This window comes from Oreochromis niloticus, linkage group LG12, assembly GCF_001858045.2.
Source record: "Oreochromis niloticus isolate F11D_XX linkage group LG12, O_niloticus_UMD_NMBU, whole genome shotgun sequence".
Classification (NCBI taxonomy): Eukaryota; Metazoa; Chordata; class Actinopteri; order Cichliformes; family Cichlidae; genus Oreochromis; species Oreochromis niloticus.
In genome coordinates this window covers 15,589,944-15,602,383 of record NC_031977.2, presented here as the reverse complement: position 1 = coordinate 15,602,383, position 12,440 = coordinate 15,589,944, and the positions used below count along the sequence as shown (strand labels likewise).

Sequence of the window (12,440 nt, the reverse complement as noted above, 5' to 3'; positions counted from 1 at the left end):
ATGAAGCCATGCTGTAGCCCAGGTGACTGCCAATGACTGCTTGGATCATCAAAAGACTTTAAAAAAAGAAATAAAGACTGGATCAGAGAATGAAGCTTAAACCAAAGGACTAAAACACTGCAAAAGAATCTCTGTAGGAAAATCTTTTCATTATTTCTCTCATTGTTTGTTCTGTCCATTTGTGTGTTGCTGGAACTCCACTGACATCAAGAGGTGAAAACTGCGCTCAGTAACATGATTTAGTTCACAGCTCAGTTTCTTCCAGAAACTTTAAGTCACTACTTGGGTGATAATCTCTGACCACTTTGTGTGGGGTTCTGACCAGACCCATCTATGAAATGAAATGAGGCCCATACTAAAACTTTCTTTGAATTAAACACGTTTGGTCCATGATTGGTCAGATTAATCTTATTGTACCACCAAAACGTTTAATATAAAAACATCATCATTTCTGTATGCAGCTTTGAGTTCCTTTGTGTAACAACAGCTGAAAGGCTGCTAGTAGACATCTAGCAAGGAGTGCTTGATGTACCACCTCATGATTCTACTTCATCACTGGCTCAGCACTTAGCAAATCATACACAAACAATCAACCTTCTTGTCACTTAACTCTGTTAAGAAATTTAAACTGGCTTCTGTTTTCCAAATGGGAATGTCCTTTCCCATTCGGCCTTTCACTCTGTCAGTTCTCCTAATAAGTCCAATTCTGGAGAAAAGTTTGGTTGCTTTCAAGAACCTAAATAACAGTCTCCTTCCCCTTACTGAGTCATCACACATGAGCAAATACTAGTTTATTTGCCCTAATATTTGCGTACATTTACTTCCATGCCATTTTGCTTCACAGTATTGCCTGCAAGAAATCACAATGGATTCTACTGCTTTTCTTCATTAACACTGAGTACAGTAGCCCATTAGCCCACACAGGATGCATCCTCATCCAATTTATAGTCTGCTGATGATGGCATGCTTCACTCTATTAGTACCGACATCTGTGTTCAGAGGCCTCTGGACACATTTTCATGTGTCATTACTACTGTTATATTAGTCTGACAACCTTGTTTAACCAATGCAGCTTTCATAGTTCTGACATAATACAAGAAGTGCGGCTGCTTTGTGGTTTATTGACACCTGCAGACCTATTTTCTCTGAAAACAAGGCAAAAGTCACAACCACTTAATCACATCATGGTTAAGTGAACTGTGCTTCATGTAAGAAAGACTTGTGTGTGACACATATCTGCACCGTTGTCTGGCATTCAGGATGAAAACAGCTCATGTAACTCTAGTGTTAAAAAACTTAGCCTTTTTGTGATGACAGTATGTAACAAAGTACAGAACAGCATCTTTTTTGAGTGCTTTATTTGAGGATTCGCTTTTGGATTTAGTATGTAAGACAAACATAAAATGTTATTGTCACGGCTGGGGCAGCAGTCGTGTGGTGTAGTGAGAAAAGGATCCAAAATGCAGATACTGTCTGGGGTGCGAGTGAGTGTTTTTTTGTAATGAAAGTAAAGTACAAAAACAGAAAATAAGGAACAGGGAGCAACTAAAGCCTAAACTGGGAAAACTAATGGACAAACCTGAAAACATAAGGACACGGAGAGACACGCAGGGAAGACACGGAGAAAAGAGAGCAGAGAGACGTGGGGAATACCAAATTACACAGACGAACCGACGACGAGCAGAGGCAAACTCACACGATAAATACACACCAGGTAATGAGGAAATGACACACAGGGGTGGACACAGCTAAAACTAATGGACATAAAGAGACACAGACCTTCAAAGTAAAACAGGAAATTCACGGAATGTTTTACAAACACAAACTCAGAGACACGAACAGAACACCGGGAGAAGACACAGATAGGGATAACAGAAACACAAAACACAAGACCCAGACCCTAAGAACTAATACAAAATCAGAAGAAACTAGAAAATAATAACAATAAACTCAAAACGCTGGGTCACCGACCCACGACCATGACAGTTATTGTCACGGTTAGCGCTGGCCAACCGTGGGGATGTGGGGAAAGGAGGACCCAAATGCTGGACTCTTTGATGCAACAGTGCGTTTATTTACAGTGCATGGAAAATAACAATAAATCCCCAGTGCGTTCCCGACTCCCGTGACATGTCCTCTTCCCAGTGTTAGTGTTCCTTGTCTCCACTCCTCAGTGTCTGAGCACCCCGTGCTTGCTGCCCTCTCGTCTCCACACTCTCTTAGAGAAAAACAAAGAGGCAGCCATCAGAGACACCACAATCCAGCAGACTAACCTTAACTAACTGGCCAAGAGACTAACGTGAAGTCACACAATGATCCAGCGTCGGAGAAAGCTCCACCAAGTAAGTAAGTAAGTAGCTCCTCCGATGAGGCTTGATCAGCTGCAGGTGTGTGATGGTCTTCAGGTGTGGCCAACCACCTGGCAGGGCTACACCCACCAGGCCTGAAGGTGCCTGTAAACAGGTGCTCCCAGATACACCTGCATCCACACACACACACACATATACCTGCAAGCAGGGAGAACGAGGGACAGCAACACCAAAAACACACATAATATAATACAAGTCCATAACTGCTCAGGGACCCTGGGTCGCTCAGATCCAGGTCCCTGACAGGTATTGTATATACAAGTGGTGAAAAGTAACTTGCTGTCTTATATTCATCACAATTTAATTCAGCTCTTGTAAATTTCAGTGGGAATTATACTTTATGCTTCTGTAAATTTAAATGAAAGCTTTGTTATTTACAAAATGTGAAAAAATCATTATTTCTTTATTTTAATTAAACTGTACCATGCTTTATACAAGCAGATAAAAAAAATAATGTGTCACTTATTATGTACTCCACTCTTCTTCACATGATTACTACTTTTCAAGATACTGCCTAAGGGAAGAATGTGTAATGTAAACAGAATTGGTCCGAGCACAGACTCCTGTGGAACTACACAATTATGTCTTCAACAATTGGCGTTTAAGAAAAAGAGTACAATTTAACAGTATTTTGGCAATGTTTAATAATCATTTTCAAGATTCTGATGGATTGAGCATTATTTTTGTTTTTTGTTTGTTTAAAAATTCAGGCTGTCTCTTTGGGCCTAGTACAGAATATGCTTTCACTGCCCAAAATATGTCAGTAATGGTCTGACCTCATATAAACGTCCTAACCAAGATAAAGAGAGAGCAACACATCTCCACAAAAACAGCTGCACCAGGTGGTGTGGTTGAACTTTAATTCATGTATTTATTTTCTAAATAACAGATGGTATAGGTATATGTGTGATTTGGCTGGTTCTGAAATCATACCACCATGTGTTTGTATGTCTGACCGGCCTAAGAAACATAAAGCTTGTGACCACAGGTGAGAATGGAGACATAAATCAACCGGTATATCCGGAGCCTTTCTTTTACACTCAGCTCTCTCTTCTCTTTGATCTCTGCTCGCCTCTCTCCTCATTCTTGAACAAGAACCTGAGATACTTAAACTCCTCCACTTGGGGCAGTAACTCGTCCCTGTGGGCACTCCACCCTTCTTTGGCTGAGGACCATGACTTCAGACTTGGAAGTGCTGATCCTTATTCCTGCCGCTTCATACTTGGCTGCAAACCACTCCAGTCCGAGCTGGAGGCCACCACCTGATAAACAGAGCCACCTCATCAATGAAAAACCGAGACAAGATTCCGAGACTGCGAGATTCTGGAATGCCTTCCACCATTTGTCTATGGCTAGAAATTCTGTCCATAAAAATTATGAACAGAATCAGTGCCAAAGAGCAGCCCTGGCGGAGTCCAGTGACACTGGCAACAAGTACAACTTATTGTTGGCTATTCAGACCAAACTTTTGCAAATGTTGCATGAGGATCGTATGGCCCATAGCAACAGGCCAGATTCTGGTCTAGACTTGGTCCAGTGTTCTGTGACCTGAACGAAAACTCCTTTGTTCCTCCTGAATCCGAGGTCTGACTGACGGATGGACTCTCTTTTCCAGCACCCTGGCATAGACTTTCCCGGGGAGGCTTAGGAGTGTGATCTCCCTATAGTTTGAGCACACTCTCCAGTCCCCCTCCTTGAAGATGGGAACCACCATCCCGGTCTGCCGATGCAGAGGTACTGCCCTTGATCTCCACACAATATTGTAGAGGTGTGTCAACGAAGACAGCCCTATGACATCCAGAGCCTTCAGAAACTCAGGGCGAACTTCACCCATCCTAGCGGCCCTGCCACCAAGGAGTTGTTTAATTGCCTCAGTGACCTCACCCCGGTGATGGAGAAGTCATCCCCCTGTCCCCAGACTCTGCTTCCTCTACGCAAGACGTCTCAGTGGGATTAAGGAAGTCCTTAAAATATTCCTTTCACCGCCCCACAATATTCTCAGTCAAAGTCAGCAGCGTTCCACCCGCACCATACACAGTGCAGGTAGAACACAACATTCCCCTCCTGAGTCACCAGAATATCTTCTCTCCTCTCTGAACTTCTCCCACACCCAAGTTTTTGCTTCAGCCACTGCCCAAGCCATGTTCTACTTGGTTTGTCAGTACCTATCAACCACCACCACAGAAGGCACCAACGAACTAGCAGCTGCAACTCAGTGCAGCCTCTTTAGCAACAAAGGTGCTGAACGTGGTCCATTTGGACTTAATGTCCCAAGTCTCCCTCAGAATGCTATCAAAGCTGTATTTGATGTGGGAGTTGAAGGTCTTGCAGATAGGGGCCTCTACTTAGCATTCCCAGAGCACCCTCACTATACATTTAGGCACCCAGGTCTGTCCAGCATCTTCCCTTGCCACCTGATCCTATTCACCACCAGGTGATGATCAGTTGACAACTCAGCACCTTCCTTCACCCGAGGTTTTGGAGCCCAAGCCGTGCTTTGAGGTGAGCATGATTATATCTAGTCGGTACTTCGCAACCTCATGCACTAGCTCAGGCTCCTTCCCCACCAGAGAGGTGACATTCCATCTCCCAATTGCTAGTCTTCAAAGCCAGGGATTGGTCCACAAGGGTCTCCACTGTTATCCACCCAACACACACAATGCATCCAACCCTACAGCACCTCCTGCGTGTAGTGGCCCTACAAGATGGTGGGCCCATGTCCCTTTTTCAGGCTGTGCCTGGCTGGGCACCCTGCCCATGTCTGGCTCCAGGGCAGCAGTAACCCTATTCCGGGTTTATTTGGTAAAATGGTAAATGGCCTGTATTTATATAGCGCTTTTCTGGTCCCTAAGGACCCCAAAGCGCTTTACATATCCAGTCATTCACCCATTCACACACATTCACACACTGGTGATGGCAAGCTACGTTGTAGCCACAGCCACCCTGGGGCGCACTGACAGAGGCGAGGCTGCCGGACACTGGCGCCACCGGGCCCTCTGACCACCACCAGTAGGCAACAGTGTCTTGCCCAAGGACACAACGACCGAGACTGTCCGAGCCAGGGCTTGAACCGGTAACCTTCCGATTACAAGGCGAACTCCCAACTCTTGAGACACGATATTTGTGATTCAGCGACAGAAATCAGCTCTCAAAACAGCTTTACGGTTACATTAAAAAGATAGCCTTGTCAAAAAAGATGCCATAGATAGGAAATGGCCACTTACCGTAAGTTTAGTGCCAGCCAATATTCTAGTGCCCATAATTTTCCACACAAGTCCAAGCCTTCTTTTTTTTTTTTTACATCTATGTATTTCTGGCACTAAATAAACTGAAAATAAATTAAGTAAACGTAGAAAATCCTGATACAAGGCAATTTACGATGAGCTGATGGGTTCCATATATGCCAAGTAATGGCATATATGGAACCGGGAAGGGGCTTATCAATATGGGTATGAAGAAAACATGACTGGACGTAAGCATTTGGTGTTTATGTTTTTTGTTTTGTTTTTTTCTATACCCAGCTGTGCAGAAATCTAAATGTCACACACAGATCTCAGCTTAGTACAGAAAACCACTTTTTAATAAAGCAACCTTATTCTGTATGAATACCATACTTCACATATTGCTCAAGAATAGCTTTTTCAGTTATTTTGTACATATAAATTAATGCTTCACTATTTTATCACCAGCAAAACGTTATTTTATCTATTTTATTTTATTTTATTTTATTTTATTTTATTTTATTTTATTTTATTTTATTTATTTATTTTTGCAATTGTATCTTAATTTAACCCAGCATAATAAAGTAAAAAAATTAATTGATTCATGTGAACTATGGTGTGAAGTTCCATGCAGCTGCTGGTTTACATGTTAATGAGTACAAATAAAAGGAGTAGCCCAAACTCAAGTTTAGCAACACTGTATCCCTCTTGTAGTCGCTGATCTCTACTGCTCCATAAGATAACTGGCCCTTTCTCCTTCTTTCTGTGTAATAATCAAACAGTGACATTTTAATAATTAATTAGTCTTTCAAAATGTATAATTACCTCCCGCTGTACTTATACTACTTCACTTCACTCTGTATACAATTGAACATTTTTTAGATAAATTAAAAGTGCTCTAGCATTTAACTATAGGAACATTTCAGGAATAACAAGACATTTTTAGTTACTAAAAACCCAAAATTCTCATGTGACAGGTGGTTACAAATTTATAATATATAATTCTACAAGATAATTAGTGGGTAACATAGCACAAGAGTAAGTCGGACCCTACAATAATACATACAGTGAATTATTGGTGAGACACAAGAAGTATACAGAAAGTCAATTTTATGTATTTAGGTCATTTACAACAGGAGTCAACCAAAAGCACTTTCCAGACAAATATATTTACATTCCAGGTTTCCAAAAATCAAGTTTTAAAATAAAAAAATAGATAAACAACATGATTAAAAAAGAAGCAAAGTTTACAATGATGATTATAAAAGCTTTTTTCTTTTAAAAAAAAGTATAAAACCTTTGGGATACATTTGTAACAGAAGAAAAAAAAATATAATAAATGAATGAAATAAAAATACATATACATACATATGCTTTATCAGAGGTGATTGACCACTGCAGCTTAGCTATAAACAAGAGCACTCATACCTACTGATCACTTTTGCAGGGATCTGTCTGACAAAACATTCCACAGGAAAAAACATCACTTTTGCACATGAATTTGAATTGCTTTGTGCTCTAGTTTCAGCACCCAGCAAAGCCACACACAGGCGGTAACAAACTTTTGTGTCTCACTTCTGATTTTCAGAACTTTCACTACCCTGTTTAACATGTACGTGGCACTCATTGTTAATTTTTAGCTTATTCACTTAATCCAGTTTGGCTTCCACAGTCACTAATTCTGATGCTGGTAAATGGAAGTAAATAATGGAGATGGTTCTCCTTGCAGAATACCTGGTTGCTGCACTGAATTCACTGTGGAAGCTGAAGCTGGGATTCCCAGTGAAGTGGCACCTTGAGGCAACTGGTTATAATTGCCACTTTTTATGTCATGATCCTGAGGGGGATTGGGGGTGGGGGATTGACAAGCGCCTGACCCTGTAGGTACAGGATCAAATCCAATGGGCAAAGCAGGAGAAGACGAGTTGTTATAACTTGTGGCTTTGGCTGCCCCAGCCTCCCCCACAGATTGTCCTACAGCCTCATCAGGCCAAATGGGAGCAAGTCTGGAGGGAAGGATGACCAGTGGAAATGTCACTTCTGGGTCAAAGGCAAAACTAATGTCCAGATACACCTGGGAAACATTTAAGTAAAGATTATTATCCATTATAAAGTTGTAAAGATACTGAGTTAAGACACATATTTCCTGTTGCTTATTTACCCAGGATAATTTACAAATAAGCAGTTTCATTATTGACATCACTATGAAATTGTTTCATACCGTGACATAATATTCAACTGAGATAACATCACAGTTCTGGAGCGTGGGGGCAACATCACCAGGAATCTTCATTTTGCAGGACACAGTTTGCTCTGAGTTTGGACTGATGATGTCCCCGACCATTTTGCAGAGAGTCTTGAAGGTAGGATTAGTATGTTCCTTGCAGCTGTACACTATTTTCTGTTGAAGTTTGAATTTGGGCCTCATTTCCTTGGAAGATGAGTTGCGTATTTTGGCAACAAGAGATAAAGTTTCTCCTGTCAAAAACAAATCATAGCAATAAACTTTTTTTTTTTTTTTAAATCTATCAACATTTGTTTTTTCATGTTGCAGATATTTTACCTGGAGAACAAACCCCTCTGTTAATAGTAGCAGACATTTGGACCTGTCCCTTGGAGAGACCACCCATGTTTTTACTCACAGAACCAGATTGCGGACACTACAATAGAACATACAGATAAACATTTTTCAGCTTAATTTTTCAACTTAATTTTCAACTTAATTCCTCATATGACCGAAATGCAGAAGAAACTGCTTCCTTTTTTGTAAGCTTTAGACCAGATCCAGGTAAAACATCATAAACACAGAACTCCCTGTGTTACAACTGGTGACTGTTGCTGACGCATATTAAACCGTAAGAGAAAATTCATGTTTTTAAATCATATAAGATTGTGTCTTAAATATTTTTCATTTAGCATTTACAACACACGCTCTAAATATTTATAACATATATCAAGGCGGTGTTTACCATCATTTGGGCAGTGTATGGAATAGACTTGGACATAAACTTGATCTCTTTTTGTGCATCAGAGGACCAATGCCAGCTCCTAGATATCTTTGCTTCCAACATGTAGGAAATGCTTCCATTTTTACTCTGGAAGGATGAAGGCATGTCACTGTAGCAAAAAAAAAGAAAAAAAGAAAAAAAAAGGCGGGGATTGTATTAAAATAACGTCATAACTGTGTAAAAGGAAACTGAAGACTTCTCCACTTACCAGTCTGGAAGTTTAAATGCGAAGAATAAACTGTTGACCCCTTGGGGAAGTACAGTGCCTGCAAGACAAGTTTGATTAACTCTTCCTAAAAAGACCTTTAAGATTTCAGCCCCGTCAAAGAGCAAGAGTGATATATTTACAATTTACTGCTTATCATTTATTTCACATCGTCAAAATGTAGTTTACTTTATGTCTGGTACACTGATTAATTGCTTAATTCTTCCTATTGTCCAGCACTTTTGTATGACCCATTTCACTCCTTTAATAGATATAGATTTGATACTTCTTAACTATCTGCCAACAACTACAAAACACAATTAACTTAAATGAAAAACATTTTATGCACACCTTTTAAAAACTATCATAAACAACTCTTATTAAATTTAAGATTTCTTTAAAAATCGTATTATTTCCACATTGTTTTTACCATTGTTAACTTTACACATTGTCCCCTGCTTCACTCTAAAGCTTCAAAATTCCCATCCCACACATTTAATTTCAAAACAACTCTGTCCGAGTTTAAAATGAGTAAAACTTCCTACCTTGAGGATTTTTTTCAACTATATAGCTCTTCACTTTGAAATATCTCCATCGTGAAATGTATTTTGTGTTGCCCTCTGACCACTGTGCCACAGCGTCTCCTTTGGCTTTCAGAGAAACGCTCTTGACTTTGACGTCTTTTGTCAGTCTGAAAATCACTGCGCCTACAATAATATCTCCCGGAGAGAAAGTATTATCTTCGTTGGTCGCTATGTAAATCACATTCAAGTCCTTTATCGGAGACATTTTAGATCTGAGTGAAATGCGATGCGTTTCCCGTCACTAATAAAGGGATCTGAGTGGTGTGCAGGAAGCTCCTCCCTGTGAGCGACCGTGAATTCGGACTCTAGCCGACACCAAAGGGTTTGGGATATTTATTACATTCATATATGATAATCGGCATAATGAATAACTTGATGAAGTTATCATGATTTAAGCAGTTACGGTGAATGAATGCTGATGAATACTAACTCGGTTCACTCACATTCCTGTAATCCATATAATTCTCATTTAATTTTTTGGGGGGGGAAACAGTTAAAGAGTAGTGAGTAAAACTTTCTAATTTTGTCATCCTTCCATTAAATTGTAGCCAAATTGCATCTCTTCCGGTTGTTTCTGTTGTTCTGTTGTTTGGCTACTTATTCCACAAAAGTGGAGAAGAAGGTTATAACTGACAAAAGTTTACAGCAGACTCTGTGGCTTGCAAGTCAAGCAAGTCAAGCAAACCCCTCATTTGCAAATGTCAAGCAAGCCACATTTGCAAATGAGGGGAAACACGTTTGTTACACCCATAAAATCAGCAGGTTATATATCTGTGTGTGGTTTCATTTATTTATCTATTTCCTTTCTTCTTCTGGTTTTTACTTTTTACAATCATAGGATGATGTATGCCTGTGTGTGGGTTGGTTGTTGCTCTGAAGTCATACTCCTTCTTGTACCTCTGACCACGGTAAGAAACTTTGTGGTGGGAAACTTTGAGGATGTAGGCTGCTCATGCCATGAGATTTTAGAAACTGTTCTTGTTTCGTTTCCCGTGTTAGTTTTTTTTAACCCTTTTTTTCAAGTGGCTGAACAGGCTTTTATGAAGTGTAGCACCACCAAAACCTGTGCACAACTCAGTGATCTCCTTTCGATACACTTCTCTTAAGTTGAAGTAAAAATGTTTGTTAGACCTACTGTAAAACTGGAAGCAGTTTGTTCGCACTAACCAAAACAACTACCATCTTCATTTCATGCGGGCCCCCTGGCGCCAGCTGGATGCAAAAGCTGACGGGAATAACAGTTCCCCCTTAGATAACAAGACTGTTTGTTATGACTCTCTTTCCCCTCATTTAAGGCCACCCGCGTCGACCGAAGATTGTTGACTTTTGCCTAACCGAGTGAAGGCACACTTTCTCTCGACTGAACACGGAACACACACACACACGCGCGCGCGCGTACACATACGCATGTACACTGACACATTCCTACCCCCCCCCACCTCCAAACGCCTTCGAGGCTTATGTCTTCTATGTTGTGAGATGTGATGATTCATGTGCTATGTGCTGAGTTTTTGTTTCTGTTCTCAAACTGATCTCCCTGTTGGAGCTCAGTCTTGGGGGAATTCCTCGTCTTTCCTCATGTTGTGCATTTTTTATGGTTGTGTGGTCGACCGGCCAGTGCTACCTACACAGTAAATTTCCCAGTGTTAAATCAGCAGTGTTAAAGTGTATTTACTCTAATAGAGTCATTATAACGACAGCTGGAGCAAAACGCCTCCCAGTGTTGGTGATAATTCCCGGAGTTAAAAGAGGCAGTGTCAATACTCTAGAAAGCTCCTCCCACCACAGACTCCTTTTCAAACAGAGAGGATTTTTCACCACGCCATTTTCTTCAAGTTAGTGTCTATGGAACCCCAGGACTGCCATAATGAATTAATTAAATACACCATTAAATAATTAATTAAATGTGGCAATGATTAATTAAAATTGGAATTAATTAATTAAATAAATAGTTATGACACATGTAATTAATTAATTATTGACACATTTAATTAATTATTTATGTATTTCACATTTTAATTAATTATTGACACATTTAATTAATTATTTAATGATATATTTAATTAATTATTTATGTATTTCACATTTTAATTAATTATTGACACATTTTATTAATCAATTATTGAAACATTTAAATAATTATTTATGTATTTCACATTTTAATTAATTATTGACACATTTCATAAATTATTTAATGGTGTATTTAATTAATTCATTATGGCAGTCCTGGTGTTCCATACGTTACACGGTAAGTTTTTCATATTCACTTATTAAACCAACAATTTGACATTTTAAACACAAGTAGCATGCTAAAATAAGGTTACATTCATTTTGTCCATGTTTATTATATATTTCATTTTGTACCTGAAGCAAATGTGACACTGTCTGTATGCTAACTTAAGGTTGTTAATTAGTGTTGGCTAAGACTGTAAGGCTTGTTAATTTATTTCAGTGTGTAGTGGTGATTGTGTTGTGTTCTAGCATTTTTGAAATTCCATTAAATTAAACCCCCCATGTGTTGGGAGCTACATATTAACATTAGCTAGCTAACTAGCATTTTGGCTAACCTTGGTGCGCGGGCAATTAGCTTGTTATTGTTAGATTTTAAATTATGTAAGGCAATCATTAACTAATTAAAGTTTTACTAATGTTACATCTTTCACTTCTTTTTGGATACCTAGATATAGAGGTCGTTTTCAGTAAGGTTATTGTCTTATTTCAATTTTTGTCTTCATCGATTTTACAGTTACAGTGATTACATCCAGCAGGCAGTATAAGCTTGATAAAGTATCCAAAATATCCAGGATTCAGTTTGTAATGTTTTCTTTTAGTAGTTTGAACTTAAGATGACAGTGTTTGTATTTGTAGTGAGTTAAGATGATCTTAACTAATGATGGTATTGACACAAGTTACCTTTTTCCATTTTGGTTAGCAGACTGTTCAGTATGTTAAACTTAAGATGAACAAAATACTGACTCCCTAGTGCTAAGTTAGATCAGACAAACGGTAAAAGTACCAGTAATTATTTTAGTTTTGTATTGAGGAATATATTT

At 39.3% G+C, this 12,440-nt stretch overlaps 1 protein-coding gene across 2 annotated transcripts in view; it reads right to left on the bottom strand.

The window, feature by feature from the left end:
* Nucleotides 1–6,561: 6,561 nt before the first annotated feature.
* LOC102077264 (arrestin domain-containing protein 3) overlaps nt 6,562–12,440 on the bottom strand; it is a 62,551-nt gene continuing 56,672 nt past the window's right edge. Inside the window, exons 1-6 of one of the 2 annotated variants that reach the window (XM_005473206.4) lie at nt 9,349–9,631; nt 8,807–8,864; nt 8,560–8,707; nt 8,154–8,250; nt 7,812–8,068; nt 6,562–7,664 (exon numbers count right to left, since the gene is read on the bottom strand). In XM_005473206.4, the coding sequence (XP_005473263.1) occupies nt 7,266–7,664; nt 7,812–8,068; nt 8,154–8,250; nt 8,560–8,707; nt 8,807–8,864; nt 9,349–9,592 (1,203 nt within the window). In that variant the 5' untranslated portion in view covers nt 9,593–9,631 and the 3' untranslated portion in view covers nt 6,562–7,265. Of the gene's footprint in view, nt 7,665–7,811; nt 8,069–8,153; nt 8,251–8,559; nt 8,708–8,806; nt 8,865–9,348; nt 9,632–12,440 lie in introns of those variants that run through there. The other variant, XM_025911972.1, reaches the window with a different exon arrangement.